Here is a 23,845-nt window from a genome sequence, read left to right as displayed (position 1 = left end):
CCCATTCTATGTTGTCTTTTTACATGCTCTTATTTCACTGGAATTTCAATGCAAAGCACACATCCTTTTGAGTGTGTATAATGTTATGTATTATGGGAAGGGCTACTACCCAGACTGGTTGCGACCTTTATTGAGGTCTCATCAGAAGAGATACCAAGGTTGAAGTAATGCAGAATACTGATGAGACCTCGATAAAGGTCAAAACTGGTCTAGGTAGTAGCCCTTCCCATAATGCATAAAATTATACACACCCAAAAGGATGCATCAGTGCTTGCATATAAGTGAGTTGTCAACCCTCAATAAGAAAGAATACATCATATGACCATGACCTATGCAGTGAGTACAATTTCCTCTCTCCAGTTCCTGCACAGAATGAACTGCGAATTTAATTTCAGGCTTCACCTTGTAATTAATTTATAATATCTGCCTGCCATTGATAAATTGCCTTTTGCTGGCTGTGTGTAGTTTATAACAGTAATTAGGAAAGATCTGAGGTAACCTAGCAGCCATATCTGCAGTCTTCCTTTAATTTTAATGTCACTAGAGATCTAACATTAATGAACATCTACAAACCTTTCAACTTGATAGAATAATTCTTACATTTGAGAAAGTATCATTAGATGCAGACTTCCTGCAAAGAACTCAAAAAGTCTGCATCTGCAATTTATATATCTTGCGCATTTTTATTTCTGTGTTGGAAGTTTATTTTGCACTTGGTTAGACTATAATAAATTTAGTTTAATCCTTTATGCAAGTGTAAGAAAACAAAGTTTGCACCTGAAAATATCTTCAGGACTGAGGCAAGGTGGTGCAACACCAGGCAACTCCGAGCAAAGGTGGACCAAGCTCTCATCACTCCTTGTCTCAGTATCTCCCATAATGCAAAGCACATCTCCTTGCGGACATGTATACTGCTATGCATTAAGGGAAGGGCCACTACCCAGACCAGTTTCGACCTTTATTGAGGTCTTGTCAGTGGGAGGCAGACCCAGACGTGGAGATACTAAGGCAGAAGCAACAAGAGAGGTCATACTTACCTATACAAGTTGCTAACCGGTGTACCACTTTATTATTGAATTACTCTGGATTTAGAGAAAGATGCTGGAAGTTTATTTTGCACTTGGTTAGACTATAATAAATTTAGTTTAATCCTTTATCCAAGCGTAAGCAAACAAAGTTTGCCTCAGTCCTGAAGATATTTTCAGGCGCAAACTTTGTTTGCTTACACTTGGATAAAGGATTAAACTAAATTTATTATTTATTTCTGTGTGTTGATATGCAGGCTGAATAGCATGCAGCTCAGCAGTATACCAGGATCTAACTGGACATGTGATTAGGAAAAAATACTAGCCTATCCAATAGATTGCAGGCTCTTGGAATAGACTGGTACAAAATCAGAGTACTAGGGTGTGCCCTGTTTGTGTGTTAAAGAGCTACTGAGAATGGAGTATGCAATTTCCTGCAGTAGCTAAGTGGGAGATTGCATGATAGTGTGTGGGCAGCAGTACTTACTATTATGCTGAGAGATGGTTCATCTTTTTGCTGCATATACTGAATGAGCCAATTCACATATTGAACTTCCCAATGTTGGAAAAAATATGTTGGTTCAAATGGAGTGGCCAGATAACGATTTTACTTTTACAACAGCTGACATCACACAGTGAGATAACAGGTTCATTTGCTTTGACATAAAGATGGGTGAAATGCAAAATGCACCAGCCACAACAATATATTCCCTTCTGGTGGACAGAGGATTCAACTATCAAAAGATACTTTTCCTTGAGCATATATACCCAAGATTGATAATGTACCTTGTGCACTACATAAATAAAACAGAGGAATGATCTGCATCCCGTGAACTTTTCTCTAAGTTGATGAAAATGTGCAAGGAATGCAAGTTTCTTGTCAAAAATGAGTCTAGGAACTTGGCTTTGTATAAATCCCACCTATGAAAGTTTGTAAATCTATCGACAATAGTATTATGAAAGGGCTAAGGGTTAAATAATCCAGAAAACTTGCTTGTTCTAGATGCCAAACAGGATATTTTTTTAAAGCCAATTCAGGCCTCTACTTAGTAGGGTGGTGGTATCACATTGCATGGTATAAATCATCCACCAACACCTAGACTTTCATACATTCATGTCACTGTGAGACTTGAATTCACAACCTGTTGGTTGGAGAGCAAACACTATCCACTTGACCAACCACACCAGCAAAGGTTAAACACTTTGTTTTTCTGGTGAAAACTTGGACTCATTACTGAAATCCTATAAAGTGCAATGATTAACAGTATTTTTATCAGACTGATTTCAGATGTTCATGTTTCAGAAATGCATTTCTGATGGATGTTTCTAGATGAACCAAGTAATGCAGTGTCAGGGAATCTCTAAAGAAGCCATAATCAGGATTAGAGAAAAGGCTGCTGTTCTTTCCAGATATCATAGAAGACAGACTATTATCTACAAGATCTTGCCTATACAACTATGCATAGTAATTATTCATGAGCTGCAGATTGCTTCCTAACTTTGGAAAGCCAATAACAAATGCCATTTGCCACAATTCTGGAAACTGTTCAATAAATTACAGTAATTCCTCAAGTATCTGAATGCAATTTGCTGGTCTACAACCTTCAGCTGTTCAAGAGACACATAAAAAGATTCCTTCTTGCTTCTTATTCTGCTGCACACAGACACAGCACTGATGTGTTATAGCTTTTGCAACCTTTTGAGTTTTGGCTTGATATATACATATGAGTCAGTACACCCTGATGCAAAGTATATAACATCTACCTGATATAATCCAACCAATGAAAAGCTAACCATTATTAATTTTCAATAAAATGAAATCAAGTTACACTGCTCTGATGCTCTTACAAACAGATAACTTATGGCATTGATAATCATTATTTATTATTAAATAAATCCTCTAATGCCTTCTTTATTCCCTAAAGGGAGTATGTGGAGCTCCTTTAGACCTGGTTTTCTGAAGATTGCTGGGTAACTAGTTTCAACCCCTCAAGTTCACTAACAGCTGAGCTCAAGACTTTTGAAGTCAAGTGGGAGAATGGCAAACACTACTATCACCTTGTGGTTCTAAATCCTAACAAGTATATATTATTAAGTTAAGGGAATAATAAATCCCTCATTATTTTAAAGCCAGATATGAAACTCGGAGATCAAAATCTAAGAGTTTCATACCGAAGAACTCTCGGTGAGTCCAAGCGTAAGTCAACACCTGGGTGGTACAACACTAGGGCAACTCATCTCAAAGATAGAGCAAGCTCCGTCACTATTCTTAATATTTTCTCATAATGTAAACCGCAGGTCCTAGGAGATGTATTACTGTTTTACATTATGAGCAGAGGTCACTACCCAGACCGGTTTCGACCTTTAATGAGGTCTCATCAGTGAGTAGGTAGACCTGGAATACCAAGGTTTAAGTGAACCGAACTTACATATACCCTTACTAACGAATTGCCAGACCGGTGTACCGATATATTATTATTATAAGGGGGACCGGAAAGTAATCAGTTTTTTGAACTACATTTTTAATACAAATTAACATTATTATTCTATAATCGCCATCGTTAATTATAACCTTATTCCAACAATCTACTAAGTTTAGAATTCTTTTTTTTTGAACAAAGTTTTTTCTTTGGAGGCTAAAAATTATATCAAACTCCTTTGTACATCATCTTGCGAACGGAAGGTTTTATTTCTTATGCTGTGTTCTAAGGATCTGAATAAGTGATAGTCACTAGGGGGCAATATCCAGCGAATATGGAGGATGTGGTAGAAGTTCCCATCCTAACTGCCTAATTTTTTCTTGAGTCATTCTTGCAGAATGCAGTTTTGCATTATCTTGCTGCAAAATTACCCCTTTTCGATTGACAAGTGCAGGACGTTTGATTAACAATGCTTGATGTAGATGCTCTAACTGTTCACAGTAGATGGCTGCTGTGATAGTCTTACCTTGTTCCATGAGCTCGTAGTGAATATCCCACCAATCGCACAACCTAACCTTTTGTAGATGAAGTCCATCTTTAGGTGTTGGAATTGGAGTTTCATTTGGAGAAAGCCACTGTTTTTTGCGTTTATTATTCTTATACAGCATCCATTTTTCGTCACCAGTTACGAATTCCTGACTCATTCCAAAAAAGGGGTTATTTTGTTGTCTGGTCAACAATGAATTGCAAATCACCTGTCTCTGTGCTTTATTGTTTTCTGACAGTTCATGCAGTACCCATACACCCTTTTTAAAAACCTTGCCACTCTTATGTAAGTGCTCTTGGACAGTTGACCATGATGAATTAAGTTTCTATGCTAATTCTTGTATGGTTTGTTTTGGATCTGATTCAATGAGAGTCTTAAGAGCATCGTCATCTAGAGTAAGAGGTCTTCCAGATTGAGGACGATCAGAGAGATCAAAATTTTTTTCTGCAAATATCCTAAACCATCGCTGATATTTGTTAACTTTCAATAGGAGTTTCGTTCGCGTCCCCACATCTTTAACAACTATCTGATACCTTCACCCCCATAAGGGGTAAAACCGTAAATGCTCTGTGAACTTACACTATCTACTAGCGTTCGCTAGTCTATGTTAGCATTCACTTCAATACCAAGGGGTCTTAACTCTTGTTAGAAAAGAAGCCATAATTCTTATTTTTAAATATAACCAAGGTACAAATTAATTCTTAAAACAAAGCTGAGATCTGGGGTAATACTGGATAAGGATCTGAAATTTAGGGGATACATAGCCAAAATTGTGAAGACAACACAAAGGCTTCTGGGAATGATGCAGAGGACACTGACTTGTAGAAGTAGGGAGATTCTTGTTCCATTGTATAGGGCTTTGATTAGGCCACACATGGACCATTGTGCCCAGATTTGGTCACCTGGTTTTCAGAAGGATGAAGAGATGTTGGAAAGGGTCCAGAGGCAACTAAGGTAGTTTCTAACCTCTGGAATGCCGAATATGAGGAAAGATTGAGACTGTGAACAATTAGAGGGACTACATCAAGCATTGTTAATCAAACATCCAGCGCTTGTCAATCGAAAAGGGATAATTTTGCAGCAAGATAACGCAAAACTGCATTCTGCAAAATTACCCCTTTTCGATTGACAAGCGCAGGACGTTTGATTAACAATGCTTGATGTAGTTGCTCTAATTGTTCACAGTAGATGGCTGTTGTGATAGTCTTACCTTGTTCCATGAGTTCATAATGAATAATTCCATGAATATCCCACCAAACGCACAACCTAACGGGACAAGATAATGCAAAACCGCATTCTGCAAGAATGACTCAAGAAAAAATTAGGCAGTTGGGATGGGAACTTCTACCACATCCTCCATATTTGCTGGATATTGCCCCTAGTGACTATCACTTATTCAGGTCCTTAGAACACAGCATAAGAAATAAAACTTTCCGTTCTCAAGATGATGTACAAAGGATTTTGATATAATTTTTTGCCTCCAAAGAAAAAACTTTTTTCAAAAAAGGAATTCTTTTTGTGCATTGCAAAAATTGCATTTTTTCGTGTTTTCTCTTTAAAAACAGCTTGATTTTCCCATTACAGCACACATCGGCTGTTACTCACTGCGAAATGCTTATATCGCTATGTAATTTTTTCTGTAGCTATATGGCAGTGCTAACTATCAAACTGTGCTAATAAGAAGTTAATCGGGTGATATGCATAAAAAATTCAATATTAGTTCGATCTCAGTGCCCATGAGCAAATGATTTTAGTAACCTTAGTAGCATTTTTCTTTGGTGAAACAAAAACAGCATACAATGACATAAATGGTGCTCTTCAACTTTAAAGTCCGCCATATTAAAAAAAAATCTAAAATTTAAAAAAAAAAACAGATTTTTTAAATAGAAAAGTAATGCTGATATTTAAATAAAAATCAAATTTAATAATTTATGTGTTATTTAAGAAAAAACAATCGGCTAAAAATGACCTATTAAAAATAATTGATTGCTTTCCGGTCCCCTTGTATTATGATAAAGAGCCAAGAGGCTATTTTTTCGGTGGCGTGAATTAAGTTAAGGGGATAATAAATCCCTCATTATTTTAAAGCCGGACACGAAACTTGGAGATCGAAATCTAAGAGTTTCATACCGAAGAACTCTCGGCGAGTCCAAGCGTAAGTCAACACCTGGGTGGTACAACACTAGGGCAACTCATGTCAAAGGTGGAGCAAGCTCCGTCACTATCCTTAATATTTTCTCATAATGTAAAACGCAGCTCCTAGGAGATGTATTAATGTTTTACATTATGAGGAGAGGTCACTACCCAGATCGGTTTCAACCTTTATTGAGGTCTCATCAGTGAGTAGGTAGACCTGGAATATGCCGCCAGAAAAATAGCCTCTTGGCTCTTTATCGTAGTAATAATAATATATGAGTACACTGGCCTGGAAATTCATTAGTAGGGGTATATGTAAGTTCGGTTCACTTAAACCTTGGTATTCCAGATCTACCTACTCACTCACTGATTAGACCCCAATAAAGGTTGAACCCGGGCTGGGTAGTGACCTCTCCTCATAATGTAAAACATCTCCTAGGAGTTGCATTTTACATTATGAGAAAATATTAAGAATAGTGACAGAGCTTGCTCCACCTTTGACACGAGTTGTCCTAGTGTTGTACCACCCAGGTGTTGACTTGCACTTAGACTCGCCAATAGTTCTTCGGCATGAAACTCTTAGATTTCGATCTCTGAATTTTGTGTCTGGCTTTAAAATAATGAGGGATTTATTATCCCCTTAACTTAATATACACTGCCGGAAAAATAGCCTCTTGGCTCTTTATGGAAGTATATATTATATCGTAAGCTGTGTGGTTCTGCAGTTGGTTTTTGAGCTGCAGAGTTAAACACATGAACTTCTGGGAGAGAAAACTCTACCTGTCTGTGCCAGAGATCAGCTAACTCAGGAAATGGCTAAAGAAAGGCCTAGAAAAAGTTCCTATTGTCAGCAACTAGATTTGAAACTATAATGACCTTTCTTAGAGAGAGAGAGGTCTTGTGCTATGGAGGCAAATATCACTGGGCTGCATAATCACCCTGTTTATTATTATGCTTCTATATTTTTATTTACTTGACATATTTTTTTATAAAATTTGTACAAGCTAATGTTTAAGAGCTTAAAGCTTTACTAATTTGTAAGTTGCTTCCAAAAATGGACTATAAGGAATTCAGTAAATTAGAATAACAGATTTTAATGTTTTTGTGTATAGTACTGTAATTCTTGAATGTTTCAGTAAAATAAGTTTTAAAAATTATAATCCAAAATGGTTTGGTTTTGGATAAGAAGGATTATTTCTTTTAAACAAGTATATTTTTTCAATATGTATATAATATATATACAGAGTTCTCTTAATTATCAGATTTTCAAATGAGTGAACCTTGAATTATTCAACCTTTAATGAGTTAGTGTGCCAAATGACTTTTGGTACAGTACCATGTAAACTGTACCTTTTGCTATCCAACCAACAAATTGTTCTTCCACTGTCGTTAAATAATTGAGGGATTACTTGACTTGTATTGTAGTTTTCAGTTTCAGAATATTTTCAACATCAACAATTTCACATGAATCATGAAGTAGCAATTTAATATTTTCCTATGTGGTAAATGTGATACAGAATGTTGCGAACAGTTTTGCTTTTATTAGGATAGTGGTCTGAAAATTCATTATAAAATGAATAGCAAATATCTAGAGTAGAAAATCGATATCAAATTTTGGTGAAACTCAGAAGGGTTGAAAGTTTAAATCATATTTATAGAGATGAGCCCACATTGTGATGTAAATGTTAAAAAAAAAAAATTGCAATTTTATTTTGTGAAATCCATGGAAGAATTTTTGTAAATATGCCAAGAACAAAATGGTCATTTCCACAATTGATCAAAGTGTGCTACTTTTTTTTTAATGCTTCTCACACAACTCCACCATCCCTATGCTGCATTTAAGTATGAAAAGCGAGTTAAACCATTCACTATGTGAACATTGATTTTCATGTGAATACTTTCATCTCAAAACAACAGCTAATTATCCAAGTAGATGGTGTCAGTCAACAAACCATAGGTTTGAATTCCACTGTGAATGTCTTTTGGGTGGCCGATGGATTTCATTGTCCAGTGTTTATCAGAATTACATGGAACCTGAAGTGGCTAGGAAAAAAGTGTCATGTTTGGTTTCTACTCAAGCAAACTGTTCAGATGATCTATTTCTTAGCCTATCCACAATACACTACAGATTTTACATTTCATGGATAGGATTATCATGTGTAACCAACTTTTGTCTCATAGTCTAATGAATTAAACATAGTTTTCTTTTTGCATATAAATTTATCTGCCTGAGTAATTTAATATGAATTCTACTTAAATATGAATGAAAATTAGTAAACAAAGATATAGAATCGTGTATTAATTACTACTGTAGTGTCCCAGAGTTCTGCAATCTTTCATGCACTCTTCCTTTTTGAATGTGAAGCACACATTCACAACCCAAACCTGAACAAAAGTGATTGCCTAAAACTTTCTCAATTTTGGAAAGTTATATCAACTAAAACTCACCATTCATGTGTTCCTTAACTGTAATTAAATTCTGTTTATATTTAAAAATAATTAACTAAATTTATTGTACTTTATTTGGAATATCTATTGATGCAGATAGTACGCACAATCACGTGCTTTCAATTAAATTGTTCTTTTTAGAATTTTCTTATAACTGTATTGACAATAGCTTTGAAACTTAGCCAAAAATTTTACAAATAAAAATATTAAACGTGATTCTGGTAATAATATTTTATGATGTATTCTTCCGCTTACATCTCGATTTTTAGACTTATCCTGGCATAAACATATCACATCCATAGTCTCATTCTGCATTATGCTTTCTTTATAAGTACTTTAATGGGCATTGCACTATTACATTGGCTGCAACCATTCTTCCAATCATGTAACATGAGCAACCACTAGTCAACATCCAAACACAGTTCAACTCCAAACATACCGAATAAAGTTCTCGTCTTCTTCCCATACTGTTTTTCCCAATGAACACAATTCTCCCCACACACACACAACTTTGAAACTTTGAGTTCCCTCCACATTCTCCTGATTTAACACCCTTGATTTCTACCTATGGGGGGGGGGGACCCTAAAGGATGTAGTGTATCGTAGAAAACCAGCTACACTGGTGGCCCTTCAGAAAGAAATTGAAATGCCATATGCAGCAATTCCACTGGACACTTTGGCCAACGTTGCCCAAGCAGTAATTTGCCATAATAATAAGTGTCTGGATGCTAATGGTAATCACTTGGAGCACCTCATGTAATTGTAGAAGTCAAAGGTAACTTGTATTCATCCTTTGATTGTCTGTATAAATTTATTATTACAATTTTTATACAGGTTTTTCTTTTGCTGAAATGCGCATACATTTTTATGACGGACTGTATATATATATTGGAAGTTTATTTTTCACTTGGTTAGACTATAATAAATTTAGTTTAATCCTTAATCCAAGTGTAAGCAAACAAAGTGTTGCAAACAAAGTGTTGCACTACCTTACCTCAGTCCTGAAAATATCTTCAGGACTGAGGTAAGGTAGTGCAACACCAGGCAACTCCGAGCAAAGGTGTACCAAGCTCTCAGTATCTCCCATAATGCAAAGCACATTTCCTTGCGGACATGTATACTGCTATGCATTAAGGGAAGGGCCACTACCCAGACCGGTTTCAACCTTTATTGAGGTCTCGTCAGTGGGAGGCAGACCCAAACATGGAGATACCAAGGCAGAAGCAATAGGAGAGGTCATATTTACCTATAGTCAGTGGTGAGCTATAAGGGCTCGTGGGGGCCCTTTGTTAATTTTTCTCAAATTTGCGAGCTTCTTGTTTACTTTTTTTTTTTTTTTTTTTTTTCAAAAAAAAAAAAAAGTTTTTTTGAAACATTAAGTCACAAACTCATACGGTAACCTAACAAAAATCTATTTAGCAGTGTATAGATTATTTGGAATTATTGTTTCAACTCCTCTATAATGAATGCGCCCATGTTTGAAAATAAAATAAGCGCATGCGCTATCTTTACCCTTCTCCATTCTGGTAGCCAATCGTATGGTGAAATCAGTAGCTAATCAAATGTTTTATTTCATTTTCTTATTATATTTTGATAGTTAATAAATGTTTTTCTTATGTAAGATAAACTAACACAAATGATTGTGTGCAAATATTTCATGTTTAGATCATGAAATATTTGTTTAAAAATGATTAGCCTTTAGAGGTTGATTGTTCTCTTATACTTTTCGATTGGAATTTGTACACAAGCTGTATTAATAAAAGTTTTGTGTGAAATAGGTTTTTTCTTTCCCTGCCTATAGGAATATACTGAGACAAGGAGTGATGAGAGCTTGGTCCACCTTTGCTCGGTGTTGCACTACCTTACCTCAGTCCTGAAGATATTTTCAGGTGCAAACTTTGTTTGCTTACACTTGGATAAAGGATTAAACTAAATTTATTATAGTCTAACCAAGTGAAAAATAAACTTCCAACATCTTTCTCTAAATCCAGAGTAATTCAATAATAAGGTGGTACACTGGTTGGCAACTCCTATAGATAAATATGACCTCTCCTATTGCTTCTGCCTTAGTATCTCCACGTTTGGATCTGCCCCCCCCATGTTGGATAAATATGAGAGGCTCTGCTTGGGGTAGGTTTTTGCCTGTCTCTGAGTAGAGCCACTGCTGAGATTATGGCTCTATCTGGTGGTGGGGTGAACCTGCCACTGGGTAGAGCCAATGCTGAAAAGTTCTTCTTGGTGATGAGGTGAGCCTGTCACTGAGTGGAACATAGCTGAGTTGGGTGATCTTTTGGGATCGTCTAATTTTTAGAGAGGTCTTTACTTAAATACACCTCAATAAAGGTTGAAACCGGTCTGGGTAGTGGCCCTTCCTCTTAATGCATAGCAGCATACATGTCTGCAAGGAGATGTGCTTTGCATTATGGGAGATACTGAGACAAGGCGTGATGAGAGCTTGGTCCACCTTTGCTCATAGTTATCTGGTGTTGCACTACCTTACCTCAGTCCTGAAGATATTTTCAGGTGCAAACTGTGTTTGCTTACACTTAGATAAAGGATTAAACTAAATTTATTATTGTATATGTATATATAATATAGAAAATACTTTTGTATACATTTCTAATAGGAGGTGAGTCAATTTCTCAATAATAATGTCACAAATTTTATCAGCAATAAAAGATAAATACCTTATTTTTACTACTTGCAAGAGTGCGCTCTGAAGCTTTTTTAACTCTTTCTTCAAAAAACTTTTGCCTCATTTCAGCTTCTTCTTTTCTTTCTTTGTTCTTTCTTTCAAACTGTATTGCCTGCAAGAGAAGACCAAAATACCCTCTATAAATTTTTCACATTGTTAATACAAGATGATATTCTTCCAGCAAGACATTCCCTATGTCAGAAGTAACTTTATAATTGAACATGGAAGTTTCTGCTTAAAGAAATGAAGGGAATAAAGAAGCATATGAAATGATAAAAAAAGTAATCATTTCATAGAGAACTATTTATTTTATTGATTATATTTCAAAAAAGGAATATACTTGTGTGTGTGTGTGTGTATAAAATACACTCATGAGCCAAAACATTATGACCATCTGCCTAGTAGCATGTTGAACCTCATTTAGCCAAGATTACAGCTTTGCATTGACTCACTAGAGCCAATTCCTTGAAATCAGTGACCAAGGGAGGCACTGCCATTGCTTGCACAATGCAAGCCTTCTGGCATAGGGTGTTGTCTTGCTGGAAGAATCCAGATCCATCAGGCCATATTGTCACCGCATAGGGCAATACTTGGTCTGAAACAATCCCTATGTAAGAATTAACAGTTCAAAGTGTTCAGTAGGGATGAGAGGGTCACTGATATCAATGTGAACAATCAGGATACCAACACCACATGCCTGTTACCAGCCAAATCATGTAGTCTGGTTTGTAATAGTGCTTTGGCTCATGAGTTTATAGCCAAAAGAGTGGAAATAGTGATTAACAACAACCGTAAAATTGTGTAAATGCATAATTTCAGTGTTGCATATATGTGTGTGTTGTTGTGGTTATAGCCTTTCGGCTGTTTAGGGACAGCTACATATATGCCACCATCTAGGGAAATTACTATGAGCAAGGTAGTTTCCCATTGCCTTTTGCTGTACTATACCCCTAAGACTGTATCCTGTGTGTTCACGGGGCCAGTTTGCCTGCTTGTGGGATGAAAAACTCCAGCTAAACTGGTGGAAAAAATCCTGCTGTCCACGACCAAGACCAGCTGACTTGGCTATGGCTGAGGAAGATCCTTAAGCTCCTCACGCTGTTGACGGGAATCAAACCTAGGACACTCCTTCCCCAGGCATATGGTTGCAAATGCAAAGCCACTAGCTAACTGCACAGATGTGTGTGTATAAAACAAAAATCACATATTAGCAAACATTTATAGCCCATGTATAGATCTGTCACTTGTTCCTACAAGTTAACTACAAAAATGAAAATATTAATATTTACAAACAAATCAAATTAAAAATATTTTATTTTCAGCTTTTTCTTTCTGCCAACATCCTTAAAACTGCAACATTTATTTCTCACCCCACTTTCTTGGTTTCTCTGTTCTCCTTCAACTATAGCATTCTCTGTACAATATTCCTTCCATTTCTGTCTATAGCTCACACTTTCTTCTATTATAGGTTTTTTTTTTAATATTTTTTTTTTTTTTTTTTTATTGCGAATCTCGCCTGATGGAAAGTTGTAAATCTTGTTGCACATTTAGTAATGTGGATATGTAAAGAAGTAAATACTCTAATTATGATGCTTTAGAGATCAAATATGAAACCTGGAGAGACAGCTGCTCGAAGGTAGAGAAATGAGGGCAGAGAATGAATCCGATCTTACTCTCCTGTGAAAGAGCAGGAGAGTAAGAAAGGAGAGGCTGAAGTGGTTTATAAATGAAGAACTGGGCAGCATGAGTATAGAGAATGAGAGAACAAGTGTATAAGACAGGAGAAACAGGAAAACAAGAAGATGTGAATGTATTGTGTAAAGGAAAAGGGATGACCTAGGATGTAGGGGAAAACAGTTGAAAGTTCTGGGATGAGTAAGGAGAAAAAGAAATGGCTCGAGGAAAGTACCTTTAATTGGAAAAGTCACATCTAATAAGTGGTATCAGTGAAACTTTGAGCTGTTATGTTTGTATATGAATACTACAAGTATCAGAAACAAGGAAAATGAAATGGTTCTGTTGAGTGAGTTCGTTCACCCCAAAATTTTGGGGTGAACAATAATTAAGTTTCTCGAGCTTTCTCGGTACTTTGTGTTCGTATATAAATAGCTGTTGGTTTTGCACAGTCTTAGTGTTGAATTGGTTTTTGGAGACTGTATCAACTGAATATTGTTGTGATTTAGTCAAGTGAAGTTTTTGAAGTATTTCTTTTTATGTATTTTTAAAAATGGATCGGTTTTTACTAAACAGTAATAAGCATTGCGAGAGAGAAAATAAAGAGGGCACACTGTCAAATAGTGGCAAGAGTGTGAAGAAGCGTAAATATCGAAAAAATGATGAGAGTTACTTGGACTTTGGTTTTACGTCAACAGAAGTCAATGGTGAAGGGAGGCCGCTGTGTACTGTGTATGACAGTTTTGGCACCAGAGTGCATGCTACCAAGTAAGTTGAAACAGCATTTAGAAACAAATCATCCCAGCATGGTTAGTACATCTCGTGACTACTTTACCAGAAAGTTAAAAGAGTTAAATCAACAAAAAGATAGTTTTTATAAGCAGGTCTTAATACTAAGCAATGCTTTGCTAGTATCTTACAAGGTGGTACATAGAATCGCAAAATATAAGAAGCCTCATACCATCGCAGAAGAACTCATTCTACCGGCTGCTGTAGATATGGTGAACATTATAATCGGTGAGTCTGCTTGGAAGCTGCTTTCAAAAGTGCCTTTGTCCAATAACACCATCAGTCGCAGAATACAGCACATAGCAGAGGACCTCAATGATCAATTGATTGAAAAAATAAGAGGGAAAGAATTTGGGTTGCAGCTGGATGAGGCCACAGATAATAATGATGCTCACTTGATTTGCTATATACGGTTTAGAGATGGTAATAACATTGTAGAAGACCTCTTTTGTAAAAGTATCACTGCTGGTGCTAAGGCTCAAGACTTGTTTGAGATCCTTGATACTTTTATATCTGAAAATAATTTGAAGTGGACTAAGTGCATTGGTGTATGTACTGATGGTGCTCGTTCTATGTCCGGCTGTTATGGAGGATTGCAGGCACTTATTCGAAGCAAAGTCCCTGATGCACTGTGCACCCATTGTGTCATTCTCAAGGAAGCACTCGCATCAAAATATCAGAGTCCTACATTGAACCAGGTCTTAGAATATGTAGTGAATGTAGTAAACTTTATAAAAACTCGGCTGTTGATGGCAAGGTGTTTCAAAAAACCATGTGAGGATATGGGATCCGAGCACACGTCTTTGTTGTACTAGAGCACTATGCGATGGCTCTCTTGTGGTAATGTTTTGTCTTGTACATTTGAATTGCGATAAGGAAATTTATATTTTTCTTAAAGAGGAAGACCATAAGTATACATATACCCATGTTGAATGAAGATTTTTTGGTAAAACTAGCATACATATGTGATATTTTTGAAAAGATGAATGCTCTGAATCTCTCCCTGCAGGGATGCAACATGCACCTTTTAAAGTCGATTGAGAAACTTTCAGCTTTTATAAAAAAAACTAAAATTATGGAAAAGAAAAATGAATGAAGATGGAAGCAAAGAATGTTTCCCCTTGTTGCAACAGTGTTTGACCTTGAATGGAGTTGATTTCTCTCGAGGTATGAAATCCATTTTTGAAGAACACTTATCGCAGCTAATCACCTGTTTTGAAAAATATTTTCAAAATGATAATATCGATAAATTTGCATGGATAATCAAGATCCATTTAATGCCAGTGCTCCAGCTGAATTTACTGCTGCAGAAAAGAATCTTATTGAGTTGTCTTGCAACAATACGTTGAAAAAAAATTTAGCAGCATGGAATTAACTGAATTTTGGATATCAGTAAAAGATGAATATCCCCTTCTGAGTGAAAAAGCTCAGAGAATTTTAATTCCATTTGCGACTTCTTATTTGTGCAAAGCTGGATTTTCAGCGGTCGCTGTGAGAAAAACTAAGTATCGTGCGAAAATCAATGTGGAGAAGGAAATGAGGGTCGCTGTGTCCTGTTTGATTCCAAGATTTGAGAAAATGTGCGCTGATCAACAGGCTCATCCATCCCACTAATGATAATTAGTTGAATTTGTTCAATAACTTTTTTTTGTGATCTTAAATACGTGTTTTATTTATTTTTACCTAACCCTTTAATTAAAAATTTATTCGCTATTTCGCAAAGTGTACTTGTTAGAATTTGACATGGGTGCCTTGGAAAAACCTGGATTCAGCAGGGGCGCTGAGAATGGGAAGTTTTTGGGAACCACTGGTCTAGTAGATGCAATGTCTAAATGTATTCCAAGTGTCAGAAGGTTAAATAAGGCAGGTGTGAAATGGATGAATGAAGAGATATTAAGCATGTGATACAGAGAAAAAAAAGGCATTATAGAGGCAACATAAGAGGAGTGGTAATAATCAATTCCATGAGGATAACAAAGAACAGGCAAGGAGGGCAACTTGGTTTGATATGTAGCCAGCGAAAAAAGAATGATTATGGAATGATGACATTGATTGGAGAAAATGGTATAAGAACTCCTTCAGAAGATATAATTGAGATATTTAATGAGCAGTTCATAAAGGTCTTTTATTCTTGTGAATGTTATTTTATGGAGAGTTTGAGAGCAGTTGATGAGGAGGAGGGAAGGCTAAGTGAGCAAGTATATGGGAAATTGAGCAAACTTGATGTCAATAAAGCTGTGGAACTTGATTATATATCACTACGTATTTTGAAGGAATGCGCAAAAGAATTGATTACTGCATCTGCCTCGACATATTTAATATGAGTCTTGCACTGGGTCAAGTTCCATAGGAGTGGAAGGAAGGCAAGATTGTGCCGCTTCATAAGGGAGGTGAAAGAACTCAAGCATTAATTATAGGCCTATCTGTGTTGCAGTTAAAGTGTTGGAGAGGCTGGTGAGAACCAGGATCCAAAATTGGGTTGACAACAATGGTATTATCTTTGATGGACAGCATGGATTTGTTAAAGGAAGGTCATGTTTTAGTAATCTACTTATTACAATAAGATGATGGCTTAATTGGACAAAAGAGATGGATACACAGTAGTATTTATTATTATTGTTCCGGGCAACGCCAAGGAGTCGATAGACACATCGAGGGAGGCCCTAACATCATGTTAAGAACAACTATTCGACATTGACACAGTATCTATCATACCTTGCCTTGAACTCATTCACGGTCGCAGCACTCACAACAGACTCTGGAAGCTTATTCCACTCATTCACCACTCTCCAAGTAAAAAACCTAGCTCTAACACCCTTGTCAACCACGCTTTTGCCCAGCTTCCATGCATAGCCCCTAGTCCTCCTACCACCAGTCATATTTTCAAAAATATCTTCTGGATCAATCTTATAGAAGCCCTTCAGTAATTTGAATGTCTCAATCATATCACCCCTCCTTCGCCTATCGTCCAATCTCTGCAACCCACAAATCTTCAACCTATTCTCATAAGGTTCATTCCACAGACCTGCTATCATCTTGGTCACTCGTCTCTGGATCCTCTCCACTTCCCATCACAAAGAAACCCTGGTGCCCATAACTGGGCACAGTAGTCCAGATGGGGTCTTATCAAGGCTCGATACAGAGGAACAACAACTTGTTTGTCTCTGCATGTTAAAGTATTTTTCAGAAGCCAAGTGATTTGATGAGCTGATTTAGCCACTTTTGCGATGTGCCCCCTAAACTTCAATTTCCTATCCACCAACACTCCCAAATCCCTGGCCTCATCAATCTCCTGGAGTACGGTTCCACCAATGTGATATACTGCTGCTATTCTTTTCACCCCAAAGTGCATAACCTTAACACTTTGCCACATTAAATTGACATCCATTTTTCCTAGCCCAGTCCTCCAAACTATCCAAATCATCCTGTAAAATTTTGACATCCTGTGCACTCACAATTGCTCTACCCAACTTTGCATCATCAGCAAACAAGTGAACACTTCCTCTCAAATCCTTTCCTATATCATTGATGAACAAATTGAAAAGCAGTGGTCCAAGAACAGAGCCCTGTGGCACACCACCAGTCACAAGCCGTCTTTTAGACTCCACTCCTGCATAAACCACTCTCTGGTATCTCTCCTTCAACCACCCTCCTATCCATCTCACCAACCCTATATCTATCCCCATCTGCTTCAGTTTACTGATTAGGGTTCCATGTGGTATCCTGTCAAAGGCCTTGGCAAGGTCCAGTAGTATCACTGTAAACCCATTACCCTTATCCAGTTCAGCCGTCACTGTGTTATAAAACGTGAGCAAGTTACTGAGGCATGATCTACCCTTCACAAAACCATGTTGTCCCCCATACAATATCCCATTTTCATCTATCCAATCCTGTATTCTTTTCTTGACTAATTTCTCTAAGACCTTGACAATGATTCCTGATATGCTAATCGGTCAGTAATTTACAACAGCAGTCTTGGAACCATCTTTATGCAGTGGAACTATTTTCCCCTCTTTCCACCCCCTCGGGACTAACCCAGACCCGAGACTCAAATTAAACAAAATGGTCAAGGGTACTGACAATTCTTTAGCTGCTTCTCGTACGACACGTGCTGGTATACCATCCAATCCCATGGATGTATTGACATTGAGGTTATGCAATAGACTACTCACCTCCACTTCATTCACCACAATTCCCGTATAATCTACTGGTTTATTTGTTTCTGCAATGTCACCACCTGGATGATATATACTTGCAAAGTGCTCACTCAGTAACTCAACTATATCAACTGATTCAGTTACCGCCCTACCATCGGCATTCTTTAAAATCATTCTGCCATGTACATTTTTCCTTTTACTTGCTACATATCTAAAAAACTGTTTAGGATTCTCTTTAGCTTGCATGGCCAATGTTCTTTCGTAATCCTTTTTTGCTTTTCTTACCACTCGTTACCCTTCTGGCCTGCGCTTTATACCGTTCATGTGCCTGCCGGTCACCTTTCTCCTTAAATTCCCTCCATAGTTGTTTCTTTTTTTGCAGCTCAAGCTTAACTTAGTATACTTAGATTTTGCAATGTCTTTTGATAGATTACTGCATGATAAGTTGATAGCCAAACTAGAGAAGATGAGTTTGGATATTGGACTAGTGCACTGGATTGGAGATGGGCTGTCTGATAGGTATCAAGAAGTTGTGTATGGGGGAACAATATCCCTGAAGAGGAAAGTCACTAGTGGTGTGATTCAGGGGGTCTGTTTTAGGGCCATTGCTGTTTAACCTCTATGTTAATCATATTGGGGAAGACTTGGATGAGGATATTCAGTTGTTTGCAGATAATGCAAAGTTAGGAGGAACGGCAGATGTGGCCTTATAAGAAGACTTGAATAGATTGAGTGAATGGGAATGGGAGTGGAGATGCCAGTTCAGTGTTGCAAAAGGTAAGGTTTCAAAATTTGGGAAAAACAAAGATGGGATGGATGTAGAATTTACACTTGGCAGGAATATATTGTTGGAGTTGAAGAAAATAAGAGATCTTGGGGTGATGCTGGATAAGCATCTAAAATTTAGAGGGTGCATTGCCAAAATTGTGAGGACAACACAATGAATTCTAGAAATGATGTAGAAGTAAGGAGATTATTGTTCCATTGTATAAGTCTTTGATTAGAACACACATGAACTACTGTCCACAGATTTGGTCACCTGGTTTTCAAAAGGACAAAGGGATGTTGGAAAGGATCCAGAGGTGAGTGATTAAGGTAGCTTCTGATCTCTGATGTGTTGACTATAAGGAATGGTTGAGTTTGTAAAGTATAGCAAGTATAGCAGATAGGAGGAAGAGGGGGGGGGGATATGGTAGAGATGTGCAAGTTGGCAAGGGGTTGTTATAGGATCAATGTTGCAGAGGTTTTTCATTAAAATGGTACGAAATCAGGGGAGAACAAGAAGTTATATTGGAGGATGTGAATAAGGGAGTAAGAAGCAGGTTTTTTGCATGCAGAGTTATGGATGATTGGAATGCCTTACTGAGAATGTGGTGTCTGCAGAGAATTTGAATATGTTTAAGGTGCAGTATGATGAGCTGTGTGTGTATGACAAAGGGACCTCCTAGATGTGTCTTTGACTCCATGGGTCTTAGAATAATAATAACAACATTTCTTAAGCCATTTTCAACATCTAATAAGAAGTGTAGTGGTCTCACACTAGAAAATGGAAATCTACTAACTATAGACATTTACAGATGCATATTTGTATTGAGACTGTTCTCATGGACATCTTGGGTCCTCTTATCCCCCACTGAACATACTTCTAAATCTTTCCTGCTAATATCAAAAAAACAGATTAACAAGAGAGAGAGAGATTATAATTTATCTCTATATACCATTTTGTCAGTGGTCTGAAAAATTTCATATTCCTCTTTCTCCTATTTCTATCTCTTACTGATAAAAAAAAATTCCATTTCATCCTGTATTTTTTTATATACTGGAAAATATATACTAAATGTATAATTTATTAGTGAACAGTTTACAGTGATAATCTTGAGCATTGTGTGTATGGTTCATGACTGTTAAATTTAATTAAATTATTTTAAGAAAACTACAAAACAGAACAGAGCTAATAAAGGAAAACAAGAGAGGAAAGGCAACGGGTAAAGATGACATTCAAAGGGAAATGCATACATATTCTAGATGAAAATGCAACAGAAAAGAACTAAGAAAACTGTTTAACTATATTTATAAAGATACATTTCTGATAGGCACCTTCTCTAACATAGTCATGAAGAGAAGACTTTTCATTTGATTGGAAAGACCTGGGCACAAATCCTGTCTACAGGGCCGACGCTAGGCTGGACTTCGCCTGCCTGCAAAGCTGAAATGGGTGCCCCCAAACAAATGGCAATTTATTTATTTTTGTCATAATCATGTGGAAAGAATTTACAAGAATGTTTTGTAAATTTGTAACTTTTTCTAACTGTAAATTTGCAACAATTATATTGACTTACCTAATTATTATTACTTAATTCGTTTACAAAAATTTAAAGAAAGAATGAAACTTCATACTAACACTTCGAAACGCTGCCCACCTTGTGGTGCTTGCCTGCAATGTAGGCAAGCCCTGCCTGTCTAGCCTTTAAGGAATCTTTATAAGATCCTTTAAACTGTGAAGGAGTGAGTTAGCCAGTCTCACACAGAGGTGCTTTTTTGGCTTCCCAGACATGTTGGTTTTTTCCCTTTCACAAAACAGACAAACCTAGAAAAAATCACAAAGTTAATTGGCCTTAATTCTTCACCTGTATAACCAGTGTTCCAGATAAACTCAAGAATTATATCTTCATAGACATCTCTAGAGAGTCTGGAGTAGGTGGTGCACTATGTCTGGGTTTAACAGATTTAAGTAACAGTTTTATTTGGAAGAAAGGCATAAACACTTTTTTTTTTTTTCCATGCCCTGAATTCTGGCTAGTTTGACTGAAATGCTGCAAAAGAGGGAAGAGAAATAAACCTTCTTTATCATTGTCACTGAGAATGTATTGAGTTCACTGGTTGGCTGACAAGGAGCTTGGAGATGGTTTATTTATTAAACTTGCCAAGAAATTATATTCTTGTTTAGTTTTTTATTCGAGTTTATTTTATTTATTATAAAAGGATATATGTTAGAAATTAGAGTTCTTTGGTTACCTTATCATTAATAACACAGTGAGCTCTTATTGTCAGTGTTGAGATAGTGCCTAATTTGTAATATTGTGAAGAGGCATTGCGGTATCTAGGTTTACTATAGATTTTTTTTTTTTTTTTTCATTTTCCAGATTCTCTAGTTACTTTTAAATTTTAATAAGGGGAGGAACCATTAGACTCTAAGTAAACCTTATATTGAGCTGGTGGTTGTTAAGGTGTTCTACAAAAATCAGCAATTGCCATCTGTGGACTCCAAAGGTGGAAAATATTGTGACATGTTTCTTCCCCATCTTGAAGGTGGTATGTTTACAAAAGGGATATTCTTGTAAAGCTTTTTCTGATATATTTCAATATAAAAGTTTGCCAGAGCTAGAGAAAGAGGACTACTCATAGTTAGCTTAATGGCAGAAATTAAGTATTCAGTTTTTTATGAAACATGATGACTGAACTCTCAGAACTTATATATATATATATATATAATTTTTTTTTTCCAACCAAAAGTAATTCCATGGTCAAGAGTCTGCCAAACAGAAGTAGGCTTTATCTCTTTTGTCATAATGAATGCTGATCACCGTGTAGCAGGATTTGTTTTTCTATTTTATTTTATTTTATTTTATTTTTTTGGAATCTTTATACGGGCTTATTTTAAATGAAGGTAAGTTAACATATAAATGCAAATCTGCCAGAGTATAGCAGTTAAGATAAAAAAAAATTTAAAAATACCATGCAGTGGATTGTGTAGATAACCCTGTCTTCATTATCCTCTAAAATTGACAATGAACACAGAAAATATTAGCACTGAAGATTTTAAGATATGGATATGTGAGCAGTGAAATCTCATGGGTATACAAAATCAGAGCACTATTAATTTTAAAGTATTAGTATTATCACATGACACTCCATAGAGGTGTCATGTAGTAATTTGGCAACATGGCTACCAAACTGTCTCTAAGCTCAAAAATTTTAAAAGATTAGTTAGGGAGAAAGTGGTAATTCCATGGCCGTACTTTGCAAGCAACAGTTACTTGGCCAAACAAAATATCATGATAGTACAGGCAAAATTATGAAGAGAACATGTTGGAGTAATAACTAACTTAAAACAATTACTTATGTGACATTTTGACTTCATTATTAAGTTCATGTTACAGTATATACATAAAAGGATACACAAACTGCCTTACAGTACACTACAGTATTACTACTTTGGATGTTATAGCACATTGGAGTGAAATGTAATGTAGCTTGTGTGTGCACACACACTCCTGATAATGATCTTATAACAGAATTCAAAACATTGAGTAATTATCTTATTTTAAATAAAAGTTGACACAGTAGTTGTTTCCATAGTCTTGCCATAAGGTATACGGCTAACTGTAACAGTGAAGCAAAGGATTATGATAATAAAATCTCCTGCTGTAAGCATATAACTTAATAATTTTGTTGCATTTTTTTTTTTATTCCATGAGAAATGTCAGGTTAATCAAAGTTAATCAGTCAAGAGTGTCTTCTTATAACTTACTTATAGTAAAATGGTGTTATTGATTAATTTTAATGGTATAGATGAGAACACAGACTGATAAGAAAATAACTATTAGCTTAATGCTGATATTTCGCTGGTATTCTATCCAGCATCTTCAGATCACAAAAACAGTTTGCATGCGAGACAACAACAATCCGATATAACAATGGGATTAGTTTGAACAATTGTAACATACAACAGAGACTAAAGTCCTAATTAGGTGCCATCTACGTTGAGGGGAAAAAAAAAGATGGTGCCTAATTAGGATTTTAGTCTTTGTGTTGTATGTTACAATTGTTCAAACTAGTCCATTGTTATACTGGATTGTTGCTGTTGTCTTAATGTACTGTGACAAACTGTTTTTGTGCATCTGAAGATGCTGGATAGATAGAATACCAGCAAAATATCAGCAATAAGTTAATAAATAGTTACTTTCTTATCGGCCTATACCATTAAAATCAATCAACAGGTATGACGAACACGTAAGCCTTTCCACACGTTTTAATAAAATGGTGTGTCATTTTTTTTTTTTTTTTTTCCTGTGTATATGTTTATACTGCTGCTGGTGATCTTATCTTAAAGTAATTAGTTATTTTACTCAAAGTGATAGTTAATTCCACAAATGAACATATGATTTGTGTGTGTATATATATATTTTTATTCCATTTGTGGTTTCTGTGATTCCCAGTAATATTACAGTAAGTCAGTTATAAATAAGTAAATCATGATGTGTTCCTCTGCTGCCATCCCTTTCCCACACATTATAAGGTCTGCCTATAAACCCATCCAAACAATATGTGGCCTCCTTCAATCTCCAAAAGATTAACCTCTTCTATAAATATCATAGCTTTGACAGAATTCCTTATTCTTGTTGTTGACCTTACATGAGTCAGACTTACAGAATTTTTGAAATAAAAAAGAAGGAAAATCTCAGCAACATGGCATACAGAAGAGAAAAAAAGTTGGGACTTGTGCAGTACTGAGACCACATTTTAAGGTAAATGAGTTTAATAAAAATAAGCAATTATAAACCTACAAGATTCTTAAGTCATCAGACTTACTAGTAAAAAACGTTATACACAACAAAAGACTAGAAACAATTAATTACACATATTAGATGTTATAACTTCACAGTTGGTTCCTACAAATAAGTGACCAGAATAAAAACATTAAATTCATTACTGTACGTGTTGGAATGTTGCCACATGTTCTGTGGCATCACATGTGTTGTATCTTAGATCCATGATAATTAGGTTTTTAATGAATGCAGACCAAACTTGGTGTAAGATTAAAGCCTTGATTTTTGTTACATTGTGTGGGGAATCACACAATCCTCAGGGGCTCACTTTAGTGAGTACGGGCATGGCAAACCCAAGGTACCTGATGCTGGACCATGCCTTACCTCATGTAACATACATCAGTT

At 36.2% G+C, this 23,845-nt stretch overlaps 1 protein-coding gene across 1 annotated transcript in view; it reads right to left on the bottom strand.

Moving 5' to 3' along the window:
- LOC150098026 (cilia- and flagella-associated protein 100-like) overlaps nt 1-23,845 on the bottom strand; it is a 58,052-nt gene that overhangs the window by 14,578 nt on the left and 19,629 nt on the right. Inside the window, exon 4 of the mRNA XM_090406658.1 lies at nt 11,264-11,383. Coding sequence (XP_090262784.1) covers nt 11,264-11,383 — 120 coding nt within the window. The remainder of the gene's footprint in view (nt 1-11,263; nt 11,384-23,845) is intronic.

The sequence above is a fragment of the Typopeltis vanoorti genome, chromosome 16 (assembly GCF_054136105.1).
Source record: "Typopeltis vanoorti isolate ZY-2024b chromosome 16, IOZ_Tvanoo_1.0, whole genome shotgun sequence".
Lineage (NCBI taxonomy): Eukaryota > Metazoa > Arthropoda > Arachnida > Uropygi > Thelyphonidae > Typopeltis > Typopeltis vanoorti.
The sequence above is the reverse complement of the archived record's forward strand: the minus strand, read 5'-3'. Positions and strand labels throughout refer to the sequence as shown.